Source organism: Mya arenaria, chromosome 13, assembly GCF_026914265.1.
Source record: "Mya arenaria isolate MELC-2E11 chromosome 13, ASM2691426v1".
NCBI classification, from domain to species: Eukaryota; Metazoa; Mollusca; class Bivalvia; order Myida; family Myidae; genus Mya; species Mya arenaria.
The window spans coordinates 61,543,666-61,563,650 of NC_069134.1; the positions used below are offsets into that span (position 1 = coordinate 61,543,666).

General features: G+C 37.0%; 2 protein-coding genes across 3 annotated transcripts in view; one reads left to right on the plus strand and one right to left on the minus strand.

Annotated features, from left to right (window-relative positions):
• The window catches only part of LOC128215554 (receptor-type tyrosine-protein phosphatase S-like), a 90,767-nt gene extending 76,940 nt beyond the window's left edge, over window positions 1-13,827 (minus strand). For both annotated transcript variants that reach the window (XM_052922241.1, XM_052922240.1), the window contains exon 1: window positions 13,650-13,827. In XM_052922241.1, the coding sequence (XP_052778201.1) occupies window positions 13,650-13,731 (82 nt within the window). In that variant the 5' untranslated portion in view covers window positions 13,732-13,827. The remainder of the gene's footprint in view (window positions 1-13,649) is intronic.
• A 183-nt stretch (window positions 13,828-14,010) lies between these two features.
• On the plus strand, window positions 14,011-18,578 carry LOC128215442 (uncharacterized). The gene is made up of 2 exons (XM_052922129.1): window positions 14,011-14,107; window positions 18,130-18,578. The coding sequence occupies exons 1-2, from the start codon at window positions 14,011-14,013 to the stop codon at window positions 18,576-18,578; spliced, it is 546 nt and encodes a 181-aa protein (XP_052778089.1).
• The last annotated feature ends 1,407 nt before the right edge of the window (window positions 18,579-19,985 follow it).

Below are 19,985 nucleotides of genomic sequence, written 5' to 3' on the forward strand. Positions count from 1 at the left end.
AATTTATCAATACGACATAGAATACATTGTAATAAAAGCTTTTTTTATTTTTATACTTATCCTTGTTATAATGTTTTCCTCGCCTGGAAACTATTTGGAAGCACTTATTGAACTAATTTGAGACGTTTAAATGGAATTTGCGTGTAAACCATGGATAAGAAGGGTTTGTTCTATCCTCTAGAGTGTACGTATTTATCATTTGGTGCGATAGCTGGGGGGTCGGGGTGGCGTAGACATTAAGTGAGAAAATTGTTCGAACAAAATGGCGGATAAGTAAGGAAAAGTACCGATTCTGGTACCAACTTTTGCCTGGTAAGTGGACTTTCACTTTAAGTTTGGAAAAATATTTGCATCCAGTATGTGGCGATAAACAAATTATTCGATCGGCATTTTAGTTTGGTATTATAACTTTAAAGCAAAATAATTAGTGAACAGACTGTTTGATTCATGCACACAGAATACCAGATAAGACGGGCGTTCACAGTGATCTTCTTTTATTTTCAACGAAAAGTCGCACTAAAACAAAGACTGATTTGTTCTTAATTTGGACGTAGTTTGTACTTTCGAATGATATCTCTTCGAGAACATATTCACAATCTGTAATTGACAGACTGGTGGGTCGTTCTGCTGGGAACATGAAGCCTGATATAACAATATCCGTCTGCGTTATCAGCTTGCAGTTCAATTTAACTATAGCCTAGGCTAATAAAGGCAAATCCAATCATTTTTATTTCATCCTTTCCGAAAGTTTTTTTTAAAACATAACGATGGATAATAGCTTGATGAACTCATCGGTTCATCTAGTGAATTTATCGAAATATAATTCCATTGTTATTCTCATAATAGCCCTTTTCACTATACAAAACGGATGTTAACGCACGCAGAGATTTGGATAAAATAAATGACGTCACTCCCCAATAATTTAAATGAATTTTAAAAGTGTTTCCTTTCAGCGATTTTATTTCAAGACCTCTAGTCAATTTGTAAGAGCGAAACTTCCTGGAATCTTAAGTTGTTCTGAGATAAAAAAGATATAAAAAAATATTAAAAAATGCACTTGGTGCAATGCATCTAGTGCGTTAATATTTCTTCATTCCGTGTTCGACAAAAAATATGAAATGTGCAAAAATGTTCTCACAACTTAAGTGGTGGTTCACGATATTAAGAAATTAATCTTCTCCGATTAAAACGTTTAATAGTGTCTGATTTATTGCACACGATTCCTGAACACAGAATTAAATTGAAAAATACTGGTACACACAGTTTGATTCAATCAGGAATTATTGAATGCGCTGCTAGACACCAGTGCAGCTCTGATTACATCAGGACTGCTGGTATGCTCGACTAGACAACTTTGTAGCTCTGTCTTAGAAAACAGAAAGGTTTTCTGTGTTGCATAATTTCATTTAATAGCACTAATTGTGTTTCTGTTGTTCTTCATATGACCAATAGGACTGGTCGTACACAGTTAGTCATATTTAGGCAAGGACGCTATATCACGAATCTGAGATGTCAAGTGAACATACATTAGTTGTGGCACAATAAATAGACAAATTAGTATATGACTAAAGGACCATCAATCTTTTATTTGGAATATTATTATCCGTCAAATGAATAACTGCGGTGTTTAAAGCAAATGATAACATACAAACAGACATACCGTTCAAAACTCAATGTTAGCATGTCGCATTCGCACGACTTTTCATAAAGCTAATCGGTCGTTTAGTTTAGCCGGCACTTGTAAATGTCAAAATAATTACATCAATAAAAAAAGAATAAAATAAAATATAGTAATTATTCAATTTTATTACAGTCGAAACTCTTTGGTTCGATTTCGCTTGGCTCGTATTCCTCGTTGTCTCAAACTTGATGGAAATTTAGGACCGATTTGTTAATACATTTTCTAAGCATTCCCGGTTGGCTCGAATTTTTAGAGGTTCGAGGTACTTTTGCCGGTGCGGTTGGGGCCAACGAGGTTTAACTGTAGATATTCATTAATGTTCTATCTTATTAACATAATCATTAGAAGAATGCCAACAATGTAGATGATGATAAACAATTTGAAAAACTCCAATTTATCTAATCGTTATAGATAAAAAACATATGATATTTAAAACCCAGAGTTATATTTTGTGTGAAAATCAAATGTCACAAAAACACTTGCCTCACAGGGTTTGCCGGGCGAAAATTGACAGATGGGCGTTCTTTTTCAAGATCATTCCGCCATTTTAATGTCTTAAATAATTTAACAGGAAAACACCGACGTCAAAATAACAATCTTGTATTGGCAAAAATTCACCCCCTCCTTCAGAAGGAAATTTGAAACGCATATTTAGCGTTTTTGCAGTTAATCATTAATCATACGTTCCAACAGGAACGCACGTCTCATTTAACATTATGATTATAATTTATCAGATCCCCTGGTTTTGCTCTCATATTTGTTAGAAGAGCTCACTTCAAAACCATATATTAGTGCCTTCTTTGCTTGTTAAAGCTGTATATAGAGTTTTATGAATTGCAGAATAATGTAGCCTACAAAAAGTTAATATACTCCTCAAATCAGTTTCTTTGATGTATTTAAAATCGTCTAATTACGTATCATGTTAAATATATATATCAATTTACAATTCATTTTAGTCTGAAACCTTAAATTTACAAATGTATTGGATCAAAAGTGTTCTTTTTTCTCGTGATCACAACCAAAGGCATCCATGTGCACGGAGAATAACTCTTGTAAGAGAACGTTGAGTGATATCAATATATCGTTTTGTGTCAGTAGGTCTGGAAACGAAGTCTAACAATATAATGCAAAACATATATTGCTTGACACTATAATGGTCCCCCAGGAAGCTAGATAGAGAACATGAGTGGGAAGGATATATAGTTGAGCAAAGAACGATCATACATAGAAAATACCAAAAGGATCAGAAGCAACTAGGTGTCAATCATAACCTAATCTAACATATTCCACGATGAATTTCGAGAAGAATAGTTTCTACTAAAAGAGCAACTCCGGAATTAAGAATAACGAGCAATTCGTGATGAATTCGTGTGGTAAATTATTTGTCAAATTCATTGTTCTGATCCTTGATAAAACAAAGAGGATTTCGATGGTTTGTATGGCAAACAGAAAAGTGAAAAGTATGTGGTCTTTTGGGAGTAAGTTGTACGGATGGACCCAGGTCGAGGTATGGACATTTTCCCGTAAAAGAGCAACCCCGAAAGTAAGTATAACAAGGAATTCGTGCGGTGAATTATTAATCAAATTCATTGTACTGATCCTTGATAAAACAAAGAGGATGTCGATGATGATGTATTGCAAACGGCAAAGGGAAAGGGCTGTTGTCTTTTGGGAGTTAGGATGGACAATAGTCGAGGTTTGGAAGCTTTGTCCGCATGCTTCTACCGTCAGGCTATCAGTTCCTATCAATTTGTTGCAGAACATTTATTATATTAATAAGGAATCATGAGAAATGCTGTCATTGGAGAATTGTCGAAGGTCACTTGAGACCGTGGTCGATGTGACAAGTCATGGTCTTCGTTAATAATTGGAGTAACCCATTTCCCTTGGTCTATTAGATAATTGCGTTGATGATAAATTTGGTGATGATGGGCGATGGCAACACCTTATCTGCCTGAATAATACCAATTGACAACGCGTATTTTGCATTGTAGTAAAAACCATGGCTATTTACAATAACATTTTTATAGTTTTCAAAAAGATGATAATTTCTATCTTTAAAATGCCTCATTATGCAACGTATTATTCGCATGCCTCTAAATTGATAACATCCATTACCAATGCCTGGAGCTGACTTTTCGCTGTTGAATGTTGAAATGCATTGCCTATACACGGCAGGTTTATTCGAGAACGCATCATTTAAGCAAAACAAGGTAAAATAACGCCCATCGCATAGAATTTTACTAGATTTTTTTTTATTGGCGATCAAATGAAATCCACAAACTTGAGTTATATTTGTTTTTTGCATGAAACGACCGTACGGTGACTTGATATTAGCACTGAATGATTTCCTTTATCTTGAATTAATACATTCGGCTATAATACTCTTATCATTTCCGTATATATTTCAATGTTAACTGGCAAACTCCACGGTTTCACGTATACTGACAACTGTTCTTTCCTTAAAATTCAGTTATCATGCAGTTTAATTTAACAATAAACAAGAGGGCTATGGTGGCCCTAAAGCGCTTACCTGAGTAAAAAAGTTTAACCTTTGTAATCAATATAGCTTGATATTTGTTCTCAAAGAATATTGAAAAACATACTGGTCAAACATGTTGCCTGGATACTCACTGACAGGACTTGTCAGAGTTCCCTGCAAACTTACTGGACTTGTCACAGTTTCCTGCACACTGACAGGACTTGTCGATTGACTGAACACTGACAGGATTTTGTATACTTGCCTGCATACTGACAGGACTTGATGATTGACTGTACACTAACAGAATTTGATTCTCATACCTGCACACTAACAGAATTTGATTCTCATACCTGCACACTGACAGGACTTTGTTCAGTTGCCTGCACACTGACAGAACTTGATAATTGACTGTACACTGACAGCACTTGGTACAGATACCTGCACACTGACAGGACTTTTTTCAGTTGCCTGCACACTGACAGGACTTCATTCAATTGCCGGCACACTGACAAAACTATGTTCAATTGCTTGCACACTAAATCACTTTTAGTATAGATACACAAACAACAAACATTGCACCATCCAATATAATCATTAATCTGTCTTAAGCTCTAAAAATCAATGCACAGTACACATTCATATTTTCTATTATTGCTTCTTCCATCTAGGACAACATCACCATCCTTCAAATAATGTTAATCATTTTTTTTCTGTCATTTTTTTCTGTGTAAGGCTTATTCACTATCCACACAGAATCTACATGAAGTATACAATAATATACATGAAGTTCAATGGAAAAGTCTGATTATTAAACTAATCATTAAGTAAAAATGAAATTTCTTCTAAGGAATAGAGTGTATAATAATTATTAATCTATGATCCTAAAACAAGAACAATAATTACCTTATACGTGACTATGTTGAAGACTTAATAGACTTTAAAATCTATTCCCTTGTTACTAAACACAGAAAGTAGTGGAATCTCCAACAAAAAGGGAGACCATATAGCTAGATTTGCTGCCCTTGTTTCAAGGTTAAACTTTACATAACTATCAATTTTTAACAAAATGTATTTATAATGAACTTATAACCCATTGAGTGATGCCAATTTTTCTTCAGGGGCATAATATAAATAAACATGGTAGGTAACCAATAGACAATGTAACACACCAAATATTTAAGCACTATGCCTAATAGTATTTGCCAAAAAAAGTTTTGTATTTTTGTCCTTTAGGTTGCCATGGCAACTTGAGTTCTGCGTGGAATTCATTTCTTTGAACAATTTTGAAAAAGCACCAACCAATGATCATTCCTATGAAGTTTTATCAAAATTGTCCAAAGGGTTTAGGAGAAGAAAATGATTATAACCTATTGTTGACATTTTCCTTTAGGTTACCATGGCAACCAGAGTTCTGCATGGAATTCATTTCTTTGAACAAATTTGAAAAAGCACCAACCAAGGATCATTCCTATCAGGTTTCATCAAAATTGTCCAAGCGGTTTAGGAGAAGAAGATGATAATAACCTATTGTTGACATTTCCTTTAGGTTACCATGGCAACCAGAGTTCTGCATGAAATTCATTTCTTTGAACAATTTTGCAAAAGCACCAACCAAGGATCATTCCTATGAAGTTTCATCAAAATTGTCCAGGGGGTTTAGGAGAAGAAGATGATTATAACCAATTGTTAACATTTTCCTTTAGGTTGCCATTGCAACCACAGTTCTGCATGGAATTCATTTCTTTGGACGAATTTGAAAAAACACCAACCAAGGATCATTCCTATGAAGTTTCATCAAAATTGTCCAACCGGTTTAGGAGAAGAAGATGATTATAACCAATTGTTGACATTTTCCTTTAGGTTTCCATGGCAACCAGAGTTCTGCATGGAATTAATTTCTTTGAACAATTTTGAAAAAGCACCAACCAAGGATCATTCCTATGAAGTTTCATCAAAATTGTCTAAGCAGTTAAGGAGAAGAAGATGATTATAGCCAATTGTTGACGACAGACGACAGACGCCGGACATAGACTAATCACAATAGCTCACCTTGAGCACTTTGTGCTCAGGTGAGCTAAAAAGTAAGTCATTGAAACTATCAAAAGTTGGTTCTTTTTCTCACTATCTGTACTATAAATAACTCTTGTGAGAGAATGTTAAGTGATATCAATATAACGTTTTCTGTCAGTAGGTTTGGAAACGAAGTTTCCGAGGTCTAACAATATAATGCAAAGCATAAATTGCTTCTTACTGTAATGGTCCCTCAGGAAGCTAGATAGAGGAAAAATGAGCCGGAGAGATATATAGTTGAGCAATGAATGATCATACATAAAAGTATCAAAAGGATCAATGGCAACTAGGTGTCAACCATAACCTAATTTAACATATTCCGCGATGAATTTCGAGAAGGAGAGTTTCTCCTAAAAGAGCAACTCCGGAATTAAGAATAACGAGCAATTCGTGTGGTAAATTATTTGTCAAATTCATTGTTCTGATCCTTGATAAAACAAAGAGGATTTCGATGGTATGCATGGCAAACAGAAAAGTGAAAAGTCTGTGGTCTTTTGGGAGTAAGTTGTACGGATGGACCATGGTCGAGGTATGGGAAATTTCCCGTAAAAGAGCAACCCCGGAATTAAGTGTAACAAGAAATTCGTGCGGTGAATTATTTATCAAATTCATTGTACTTATCCTTGATAAAACAATGAGGATGTCGATAATGATGCATTGCAAACAGAAAAGTGAAGTCTGGGGTCTTTGGGGACTAATGATGGACAATGGAAAAGTAAAAATTATGTGGTCTTCAGGGAGTAAAATGGACAGTGGTCGAGGCTTGAATGCTGTCAGCTGAATTCTTTATCAAATTCATTATACTGATCCTTGATAAAACAAAGAGGATGTCGATGATGATGCATTGCAAACAGAAAAGGGAAAAGTATGTTGTCTTTTAGGAGTAAGGATGGACAATAGTCGAGGTTTCGAAGCTTTGTCCGCATGCCCTACCGTCATGCTATTCGTTCATATCATCGTTTTGCTGAGTATTTATTATATTAATAAGGAATAATGATGAATGCTGCCATCAGAAAATTGTCAAAGGTCACTAGAGACCGTGGCCGGTAGACAGGTCATGGTCTTCGTTAATATTTGGAGTCACCCATTTCCCTTGGTCTATTAGACAATTGCTTTGGTGATAAATTTAGCGATGATCGACGATGACAATACGTCATCTGCTTGAATAATAACAAATGACAAAGCGTATTCTGTATTGTGGCAACAACCATTGTTATTTGCATTCAAATGGTTTCAAAACTTCAAAAAGAAAAATTTATTTAGTTTTCTCTTTTAAATGCTTTAATCTGCAAGGTATTATTCACATGCATCAGAATTGATGATATGCACATACACAATGACTGGCACTGTCTTTTTGCTGTTGAAAATGCATTTTTAAATTTTCGCTGTTGAAAATGAATTTCTTAACCGGCAGCGGCAAGTACATCCAAGAACGCGTCATTTAAGCAAATAACAGTAAAAAAAATCTCATTTAATGGATGTACTTGCCGCTGCCGGTTAAGAAATTCATTTTCAACAGCGAAAATTTAAAAATGCATTTTCAACAGCAAAAAGACAGTGCCAGTCATTGTGTATGTGCATATCATAAAATATAAAGGATTTTTTTCTAGAAAGGATTTCCTGGTGATCAAATCTCATCTATTAGCTATAGTTCTATATTTTAGCACGACATGACCGAAATGTTACTTGATCTTAGCACTTAATGATTTCCACGATGTTGAAACACTGATATGAGGTGATACTTATAATACACTTAATAGTTTTCTTATATATTACAATGTCAACAGGCAAACCTCGGACCATTTTAAGTTTCACGTATACTGACATCCGTTTATTTCCAAAAATTCAGTTAAACACCAGTTGAATTAAAGAACAAAAGGGTAAGTCATGTTTTCTCTCATTTTGAAGTTGAGAATCGTAATGTTATTTTAGATATTCCATTTGCATTGAGCCAGATTCTCTCAAAAATCTAATAAGCAGAAAATATATTAACCTTTCTGAATTCATGAGATTTTTCTTTTTGATTGCAGGTATTAGACTTTTGCAAAGGATAATAACTATTTATTATTGAACAAAACATTTACCTAAAGTAGAATTCCCGTTCTTAAATATAGAGACACTTCTTGGCACTTAACATTTAGCTTCAACCTACATTAAACTATCATTAGAAATAATAACGAGAAAAGATCAGTTCCATGGCGCTATCATTACCAGCACAGCACTGGAAAGATAAGCATGTATAATGCACCAGTCAATTGTAACTACGACTCCCATGTCCGGAGAATAGCGGGGACTTTGACTTTCGGTCCAACCAATCCCGGGTAAAATACAGACAAACTGCTTGTAAAATCCCCGCAAAAACCCAAACCCCGGGATACCTAGGTAAGGCCCCTACCCCGCTATTTTCGTAGCGAAAACAAAACTACCGCATTCACTCGGCACTGCGAGGCCACCTGAAAGGTAAAAACCCGGCCAATTTCCCCCGCTATCCCCGGTATACCTCCAGCCCTGGGGGAGGGGGGGGGGGGGGGGGGGCATGGTTACAATTGACTGGTGCAAAATCACTACATGCTCCAACAATTTCAGGTCAATCCAACCAAATCATGCTTATTATTCAATTACAGTAATTCCAAAGTAAATATTTGTCTAGAAATGGTCAATGCGCTACATGGAGCCAACCGTTGGGTGACACAGTAACCTGCCCGTGAGTATTACGAACTAAATCAATGACAAATGTTGCAGCGATTCAAGAAGGCTCGACACGTAAATATATTAAGTTTTCTTTCTCTCAATTAACTCAAAATTTGTCAATTGGGAGGCTTTAACCATTCAATTTTGTAGAATTATTTCAGAATCTGCAGAAAGCAAAACTTTCAATTATGTTTTATTTTTCTTCCATAAAAGCTGATAAACGTGATGAGTTCTCCCGATAATTTGATTGAACGACAAAATTCTTATTTTTTTCTACAGAGAAGCGGAAGTTTCGTGTGTCTTCCATTCTCGAGGAACTCCCAACTGTGAGAAAAACATTCCCTGACGCCTCGTTTCCGTGTTTAAAGTGTTTTATATCCCCTAACAGTTGGTGCATGGGGTCTAGTTAGCCGAATGCAAATACCCGTAAATAAAACCATATGTTTTGCGCATGTGTTTTAAATGTGAAAGGTAAGTATGTTAATGTTTCAGCAGGTCTTAAAGGTTAAGGATGCCTTAAACTTCAGACGCTCTGTAATATCAAAAGCTCGCAGATTTGGTTTCAATTACCAGAAAATGTTTATACCTAAAAAGAGTTTTATTTGATATAATCCAGGTTTTTTTCAAAACAATAAGAATCTTTCTTGAACCTCGGTCGCGGTAGTGATAGTTGATAGGGGGCTCTCCAAGCACTCCACCCCCTTCCCCCTCCACCCCACTTTAATTGTCCAAGCGAACACATGATGACAATATTGAAAAATTATGCATAACTTGTAAAATGAATTTGCTTAGGCAGATTTGCTGGGCTGGCACAAATGAATGAGGTTTTAACATGATAGACAATAATGCAGACTCAGTGTTATAGAGGGCAGAGTACAATTGTTTTAAATAATTGATAAAAAAACACACTGAACTTGGTGTTTTACTGCAAATAAACCAACAATACAAACCGTCCTGGCCTTGTTGTTCGCAATGAAACATCCCATCAACCTGGTTTATGAAGCATTAAGCTTTTATCTAAGAAGGACATAAAATAATAAATAAATTCTCCTAGAATTGAGCTTTGTTTCGAATAGCTTACTATATTTAGCTGTACATTAATACACACCAGAATATAGGTGTCAATTGAACGTTATCTTTATATTTAGAACATCATTACTTATTTTCAATACCTTTTATATGTCTATATTTTAAATAAAACTTTCTTTTCAACACAAGTTTGCTTTTCTCTCTTAAACTCGGAATTAATGTATCTTTAGAAAATCAGTGTGAAGCATTTGTGCATAAAAAGAGTTCATATATCGTTGTTTTAGAAGAAAAGACGTGTATAGATGCCTTGAAATAGGAAATCATATTAGGCCGCTATGCCGACTACTTTAAAAAAATGTTGATGACCGTTTAAGAAGGATACTTTGTGAATAAAAACAGTAAATACATCATTGTTTAAGAACAGCAGGCTTGTTTACATGCTTTGAAAAAGCTGACTGCTTGATTGACTTTTTTGAAAAGAAATGTTAATAATAGCTTCAGAGTAATAATTTGTACATAAAAAGAGTTGATATATCATTGTTTTGGAAGTTTATGAAATAGGATACCATTTTAAGCCGCTAGGCCGCTAAATTCCCGCCATTAGGCCGCTGAGGTGCTTGGTCGACTTTTTTGAAAAAAATGTTGAAATGGGGAAAAAAAAGATCGCTAGGCCTTTTGGCCGCCAAGTTCACGCCACTTGGCCGCTAGGCCACTAACTTCACACCGCTAGGCCGCTAAGTTCATGCCGCTAGGCCGCTTACTTCACGTACATCAAAACTAGATCATTGTTACTCGTTTTATTTTAACCATAAACATCGCTTAGTGTTCGAAATTATATTTTTCCAAATTGAATGGCAATATATTTCTATTTCGACGTAAATTTCATTTGGTAAATAAGCATTCAGCCGTTATTGTTTTAACCATATACATCGATTGGTTTTAACAAATACTGGGTCAGTAGACACAAAATAATTTCGAACATTGAGACGGTTACTTCGCGTTACTAACATGCAATAATAAAGTAAAATTGGTCGTCCGACTGCGCCAGTTATGATCACGTTAACATTGATAAAATCGGCTGTCCGGTTAGCGCAGTGGTTAGCGCACTCGCTTCTCACCAAGGCGACCCGGGTTCGATTCTCGGCCTGGGCGCATGTGAGTTTGGTTAGTGGTCACCAAGGACAAGTGGGTTTTCTCCGGGTACTCCGGTTTCCCCCACAACACAAGACCACACTCTCGCGCAACATCGTGCCAACGAATGTGACTTAGTATAAGCTATCATAGCTTCACAATCGTTGTAAAATATATAATGGTTAAAGTAACATTGATAAATTCGAATTAGCAAACACTAACCTATACTGAATTAAAATTGCATGTTTGAATGGGGCATGGATATTTGTCGAAGACCTTTACGAGAGACAGAACTCTGAAACTGACAGACTGGAAAGCCCATCTGCTGAGAAAACAAAGCCTGATAAAACAAAATTCGCCTGCGGTATTGACTGGCAATTCAATTAAACTATCGGCTAATAACGGCGAGTCAAAAATGGTCATAAAGGCAAATCCAATCATAACAATGCTATAATCCCACCTATTGAATCTGCGCAGTGCAATTATGCGGTTGGAGCTAATGTGCAATTCTCCAAAGAGATCCAAACACGGTTGAGAGTGCTTCAAAAGAATTTTATATTTCTTTCATTGCTGCGATTTTATTTCAAAGCCTCTTGCGGAGACGTAAAAGGGCCACTTCCGTCAATTTACAAGTGGTTGTGAAATTGTTTGTTAAAGAAAAAATGTGTGCATTACGCTCAGGTCGATGTAAAATAACATTCAAGATTTCACACGATTAATTTCACTTTCGTGCAGAAATTTCCATTCTTCCAAGACCGACAAAAAGCGGGGAAAATGTAGAGGTTTTGACCACTAAAGTAGGTGCTCCTAATATCAAGACATTTCAAATCTAAAATCATCTTTCTTGATATTGTGTTGCTTAAAAAAGTGCGTTATTATCTGATTTCCAGAACACGAATTCCGTATCAAAAACTCGTTAGAATTACAGAGAAATAACCGTTTGATTCATTCAGGAATTCTGTTCGAGAGGTCTAGACACCTGCGCAAATATGAATAACTTGGTCCAGGTAAAAATCATTTGTTGAATAATAACCCGTGGGTTTATTGTCAGAAAGTACCAATCGACATTAAAATATAAACCTTCTGGCAGCAATATCACAAAAATACTTAAATCTCAATCTCAATCTCAGAATCAACACATTTGACCACATAAGAGAATGACTTGATTTAAAATTGTGTATGATTTTACTCTTTTTAATAGCGTGTTTTCTCATAGAACGTGATGAGAATTACCGTTTTCAGAAAATAGAGCGGAGTAATTAAGTATTTGCTCAAAAGAAATGAATTGTGCTCAAGAATATTAACCAAAGTTTATTATTAACATATTCTATAAGATAGAGCATAGAGCATAAAAAAGATTTTGCATCATTTTATGCTGTTTAAGTTTCAATGCGTTGAGATTGAAATTGCTAAATAACTATAGTGCATGGGCGAACCAAGACTCGCCGCCAAAGAGGGCGTTACGTAGGAGCATAAACTTTTGTCTTACGACCATGCCTCAGTAATTTATTTCGTTTAAAGTGTTGACAGGGGTGTGTGGGGGTATTCCCCCCCCCCCCCAAAAAAAAAAAAATTAATAATAATAATAATAAAATAAATAATATAGATAGCAAAATCTAGTACGAAATGGTGTTTTAGGGCGTATGAAATTAAAAAAATTCTCATGTATTAAAATAAAAGTTAACTTGGACGACTTTTGGTAAGGGGGCGTGGCGGTTGCCCCCTTTCCCCGGTCCGCTAGTGTTGAGTATTTTCGTGATATAGCGGCCTGGCAATGACCTCACAAATTACATGGGTCAAACAAATAATGTTAAAACATATGTCAAGATTTTGAAGATATACGCGGGTATCCGACCTAAACGCAGACAGCCTGAGTAGATTAACGTGTGTATAAAGATATCTACAGGATAGGCAAATATAACACATACATAACTCCTACATCTGATAAGCCCGTAATCTCGGGATCGTACTTGATTTTGTCGTTTTGTAAGCAGTGTTTGTTGAGTTCAGAAAAACCACTACGAGAATGCATTTATTTTGGTCAAAGATTTTTGCAAATGACGTTTTTAATACGGCAAAAGTTGTGTATACCATTTTCATTAGAGATTGATAAACATTCCATAGCGTAATATAATACACTATGTCAACTATGGTTTATAAGTGAATAGTTTAATTATAAATAATTTATTCGAGTCTTAATATTCGAGATAACCGGAGTCGATATACATTGTGACCTTCTAAAAGAAGAAGAATGTCAACGAGTTACAGAAAAAGACAAGTATTATACTTAAGTACAGGTCCAATTCCTAATAACTTGGCAAACTCAAGTAGAGCTCTCATCTTATATATATATATAAAAATAAAAATATCCCCGATCATTAAGCAAATTGTTTGGCACATTGCCGTTCGTTAATGTTTTTGTTTTATCTCCCGAGTTATCATAAGCCTTGATTCTAAATATAACTTTTACCAGGTTGCATAACTCACCAAATTCAAGAACCTTTTCAACGATAGGCCTATCCCACATACAAAGTATATTATCATAGATGTATGAACGTTTCTTACCTGCATCGGCTTTGTGAACTAATTCCAAAACAATGGTCAGTAATATCACAATATATCCATTTATCATACATGTAAGATGCATAGTTAAACACCAAAAATGATTATCTACATCCAAAGGTCACATATTTGTAGATAAAACATATTTCCACTAGAAAACTTTTTTCTCGTCTGCTTTGTTACTTAGAACTTTTCGCGCATGCGCATTGGAACTATCCGGCATTCACATATAGGTGTGCAGTGTTTTTGGTGGAAATGCTTGGTAATGAATGCCAGGCATCTGTTTGATTTTACTGGGAAATGGAGCGTGCTATCGGAATAACGGAACTGGCGTATTCAGCATCCGAGACGAGCGCTCGCTCAAATGTTATTCTACGAGTATCGTCTGCTCCTAAAGCGGTTTGTTCCAATGTTGTTCCACGTGCCGGAAAAGTGTCGCTTGCTGCGTTCTATCGCCGGAGGTATTTCCCGAACGTGCATTTAATTAATAGTTAATAAATGAGCTGTGATCATACGCCGATTAATAAATCTACTTATTGAAGGTTATCGTATGGGGAAATATGAAATTCTTTGTTGTCAATAAATTAAAAACATGCTTTTTCATAAATAGTAATTAATGCATTAATGACCTCGTAACTCAAACGGGAGAAAACGAACGATGGAATAAAAGGGTTATAATTTAAATAAAAACAATATATAAACCTTGTAATTTAAATAAAAAATGTTTAAAAATGTAACTCGACAATGGGACTTTATTTCTCACAAGTAATGTTTAAACAGTCATAGAAATTTCGGTGGTAACCCTTTCACTCAATGTATGTATCTGTCTGATATATTTGATTAATATATTTCAAAGAACTGCACGCGTCCGCCTTTCTGGTGTAATGTTCACAAACAATTGAATGGAATTATACTTGGCACTTTAATCAACCCCGGCAAAGACATCGACGCCTTGAAACAATAACAAAAGTTAATTTGTTTGCTTTAAAACTGATGCGCTTTTACTGGAGGGGTATGGCAGAGATGTAGCAGTCTTTTTAGCGTGTTAGTATATTCTTTGATCCGGCTTTTGTTGTCTGGGATGCCCTCATATGGTCATGATGCTGGCTAGCGGGAGCCGGGCAAAACATCCCATGGACAAAACCTCCCATTCCATATCCCAGATCATTTTGACATGGTGGACAAAACATCCCATCTTGGACATTAAATCCCGAAAATAATTGTCAGTATGGACACACTTTTTACACCACAACAAAGGTGTTGGGTTTATTTTTTTGCAAATTATTAAATGTTAACTTATTATTAATTTGCCTTGAGTGTCAAAATTGTCGGGATGTTTTGTGCATCATGTCAAAATGATGTGGGATGGTTTTGTCCATATGAGGTTTGTTCCATGGGAGGCTTTATCCATGGGAGGCTCCGTCTATTAGAGGTTTTGTCCATGTGAGGTTTGTTCTATGGGAGATTTTGTCCGTGGGAGGTTTTGTCCATTAGAGGTTTTTCCCATGTGAGGTTTGTTCCATGGGAGATTTTGTCCGTGGGAGGTTTTGTCCATTAGAGGTTTTGTCCATGTGAGGTTTGTTCTATGGGAGATTTTGTCCGTGGGAGGTTTTGTCCATTAGAGGTTTTGCCCATGTGAGGTTTGTTCCATGGGAGATTTTATCCATGGGACGTTTTGTCCATGTGAGGTTTGTTCCATGGGAGGCTTTATCCATGGGAGGTTTTGTCCATGTGAGGTTTGTTCCATGGGAGGCTTTATCCATGGGAAGTTTTGTCCATGTGAGGTTTGTTCCATGGGAGGCTTTATCCATGGGAGGTTTTGTCCATTAGAGGTTTTGTCCATGTGAGGTTTGTTCCATGGGAGGCTTTATCCATGGGAGGTTTCGTCCATTAGAGGTTATGTCCATGTGAGGTTTGTTCCATGGGAGATTTTGTCCGTGGGAGGTTTTGTCCATTAGAGGTTTTGCCCATGTAGGTTTGCTCCATGGGAGATTTTATCCATGGGAAGTTTTGTCCATGTGAGGTTTGTTCCATGGGAGGCTTTATCCATGGGAGGTTTTGTCCATTAGAGGTTTTGTCCATGTGAGGTTTGTTCAATGGGAGGCTTTATCCATGGGAGGTTTTGTCCATTAGAGGTTTTGTCCATGTGAGGTTTGCTCCATAGGAAATCTTGTCCGTGTGAGGTTTTGTCCATTAGAGGTTTTGTTCATGTGAGGTTTGTTCCATGGGAGATTTTGTCCGTGGGAGGTTTTGTCCATAAGAGATTTTGTCCATGTAGGTTTGTTCTATGGGAGGTTTTGTCCATGTAGGTTTGTTCCATGGGAGGTTTTGTCCATGGCGGGTTATGTTTTGTCCATGGGAGGTTTCGTTCTACATTCCTGGCTAGCTCTTATTGTTACAATTTAAGCCCCAATGACTTGTTTGAATATATTTTGTTTCATCTTTGTATTGAGTATTGAGCAAAGGCAGATGATTCCAAATATGACAGAAATATTTTTCCAGGCAAATACCAGTATTCCCGAATGTTTCTAAAATTCGAAAATTGCCTATTACAGCAGAAGGGCTGAACCACTCGATTTGGATATTATATTAAGATCGGTCTGTAAATATGGAAAGATAATCAACAATGACATCCGAGTGTCCTGGGAGTTTATTCTGTCAGCCCGCCGAATTCAACACCGGGCCTGCAAATTGTCGGTTTATTCACTTTATTAATGTTGTCATGGCAACGAATATCAATTTTATGCAAAACTTGTTGACAGGTGTCAAATTTTATGAAATCGCTTGATCGGATGTCTGTGCCGTTAATTTTGCCGGAAGCGATTACTAAATGCGTGTTGTTGATAGTTTAAACTGTCAGAAATTTGTTCTTGAAATTCTATTTTGCGTAGAATTTTGTTGATAATCACGAATGTAGCGACAGAACTGAAATCAACAATAAATCAACAGGAAACGGTACAGTAGCAAATAAAACGAAGGTAAAATAGAAGATGGCGGTTGTAGTGGTGTTGATGATGCTGATGCTGCTGTTGCTGCTGCTGCTGCTGCTGCTGCTGCTGATGATGATGATGATAATGATGATGATGATGATGATGATGATGATGACAACGACTTCGACGACGACGATGGTGATGACAACGACGATGATGATGCAGCTGCTGTTGCTGCTGATGTTGATGATGATGATGATGACAACGACGATGATGATGCAGCTGCTGTTGCTGCTGATGTTGATGATGATGATGATGATGATGATGATGATGATGATGATGATGATGATGATGATGATGATGATGATGATGATGATGATGATGATGATGATGATGATGATGATGATGATGATGATGATGATGATGATGATGATGATGAATCTTATTCGAAAAATCATTTCTTAAAATCGATTTCCTGCAGATTAACTATCAGCAGTTGCTATTAGAAATGACCTATTCTCTTCAATATTGGCTCCCAGTGCTGGCCCTACAATATTGACTAACTCCTCTAGTTATTTGTGCTACAAGGAAAGGGCCGATGGAAATGTCATGTCAGTGATTATTTATTAACCAAATTTAATTAAATATTGATGCTTTGCAGACTGATTCATGCTGCCTTTGTGTATTTTATTTACGCCTTGTTGACTAGATGCTAGCTCTTATAAATCATTAAGAATACAAACATTCGGAATGTGAGGGAAATCGGTGAACCGGGAAACCCTGGCGTCATTAGCGTTGACGTTTCACTTATTGCTGTTCGGGAACGAGATGATTCAGTGTCCCTAGATCCATGTATTTTAGACTCCAGGGGCGGTTCCATGATTTGAGGTTAGAGGGGGTGGGGGGCACTTTGTAGGGCGCAACTGAAGACGTGCACCCTCACCCTGGTTAGGGCGGCTGTACCCCAAAGAACATTTGCGATATGTCAGCTTAAAATGGTGTACCGTCCAAACCCGTTCGCTCGAACTCGCTTGGCTCGAAGTCCTCGTTGGCTCAAACTAGATGTAAATACCGATTTGTTTCGACTGACGGAACAAATCACGCTTAGTTCGAATTTCTCGAGGCTCGAGGTACTTCCGCCGGTCCCTGGGAGTTCGAGCAAACGGGTTTCAACTGTATTCCCTACATTCGCTAGTGTACTCAAAGATGGCCGTTTCTCTGATCGAAATACATTCCGGAAGAGTGATATTTATGAAGCACATATGCATACAATGTATGAAAATCAACAGTTAAGGTTTGATTTAAGGTGCTCGTTTGAGTAATTGTATAGTATTAACTACAAATGTAAGTGCACCATTATCAAATCCATCCTGACTCCAGCCTTAAGGGAATCCTACTCTTTAGAATCATTAAGATACATTCAATGATGCCGAAGGCCCAGAACATAAATTACTACTTTGTGGGTGCAGTGTGGGGCGAAAATTCCAGCCGATGACTAAAAGTAGATATACGGTGTTCAGCTAGAGCCATGGTGTTTTTGCCTTTCCGTTAAGGAGCGAAGACGCGACGGGACGGCGACGAAGACAGGAAAGTACGAAAGTACGAAGGCAAAAGAGAGAAGGAACGAAGACGAAGGCGCGAAGGAACGAAGACGAATAAGCGAAGGGACGAAGACGAAGAAGCGAAGGGACGAAGACTAATGGAGCGATGGTACGAAGACAAAGGAGCGAAGGGACGAAGACGAAGGATCGATGGTACGAAGACGAAGGAGCGAAGGGACGAAGACGAAGGAGCGAAGGAACGAAGACGAAGGAGCGATGGTACGAAGACGAAGGAGCGAAGGGACGAAGACGAAGGAGCGAAGGAACGAAGACGAAGGAGCGATGGTACGAAGACGAAGGAGCGAAGGAACGAAGACGAGGGAGCGAAGGGACGAAGACGAAGGAGCGAAGAGACGAAGACGAAGCAGCGGTGGTACGAAGACGAAGGAGCGAAGGGATGAAGATGAAGGAGCGAAAGGACGAAGGAGAAGGAGCTCAGTTACTATAGCGTAAGAACGAAGGCACAATTGACCTAGCGGAACACAGTATAGATGAGTACAGTTTTGTGTGAGTGGGTTTTAACAGAGGCTTGGCAAGCAGAACAAATATAATCTCAAACACAAAGTTCCTTGCCACATTGCAGCCCCTTTTTTGGTTATTGCATACCATAACCATTATATAAAATATTTGAGAAAAAAATCTGGTTTTAAGATCCTTCCTTCCTTCCTTCCTTCCTTCCTTCCTTCCTTCCTTCCTTCCTTCCTTCCTTCCTTCCTTCCTTCCTTCCTTCCTTCCTTCCTTCCTTCCTTCCTTCCTTCCTTCCTTCCTTCCTTCCTTCCTTCCTTCTTGTTGTCGAAGGGGTTACAGACAATTTTCACTGTTAAAATTGCGTAAAAAAATGGATTTCTGGTAAAAGATAATGGATATGAGATCTGTTAGCGCCTTGTTTTTAAAGCCCGACACTCATTTATCAATGTCTTCTATGTTAGTGCTGCATGCTGCTTTCATAATTATTTGTTCAAAGATGCCCTATAACTGAAATTTAATTGCATCGGTTTCCAGTGAAATCCGATATAATGAGACTTCTATTTATAATTAAATTAGTTATTAATGGCTTAGCCGCAAATTATTTCGATCAATTATTAATTATGGGCCTTATTCTGCATCGGATCCCCCTGATTCATCCTGACCCTGAAAGAATTTAACTTCATTCAGGTCACACAAGAGGCAGTCGTTAGAAGATTAGGTGTCAATTTGTATAAACGTCAATATGTTATAGAACTACAGAGAACAGAACAGAACAGAACCTTTGTTGTCAACTTTCACAAATCATTGTTACAATAACATAAAACACATTGCATTGTGAAATATCAGATTTATATATTCCACTGTTTAAATTTTAGCCCACTGTCACTTCAAAATCAAACGTCAGTGCGCACTGGACTGTGACGACATTTGTCAACGAAGTTCACTACATCTCTCGTGCAAACATAGCTCTTTGTGCTCGCTCAGTGAAATATATAAGGATCTTACACGGAAATTTCAAAATAAACATAACAGTATGTTAAAAATAAGCAGATGGTTGGGGGTCATACCATTTGATAAAACACTGAATTAATATGCAGACGACAAACTGAATACATCAACAACTTGCATTTTTATGAAATCATATTTTGTGTTGTTAACACATATCATGCAGACGACACACTTTATGAGCCTGCATTATTATTAATGTATTATTTTTGTTTATGGCGGATATTGTGCAGACGACACACCGAATATATTACTTATCTCCATTATTATGAACATAAAATTTCTATTAATAACTGTCAGTGCAGACGACACCCTCAATTCATTATGCTCCTGCA

Bases quoted from the DNA above. Each gene is read 5' to 3' on its own strand.
- LOC128215442 (XM_052922129.1), top strand. From the start codon at position 14,011: ATGTTATTCTACGAGTATCGTCTGCTCCTAAAGCGGTTTGTTCCAATG. The intron at 14,108-18,129 runs GTATTTCCCGAA...CTTTCCGTTAAG, and splicing joins GCTGCGTTCTATCGCCGGAG to GAGCGAAGACGCGACGGGAC.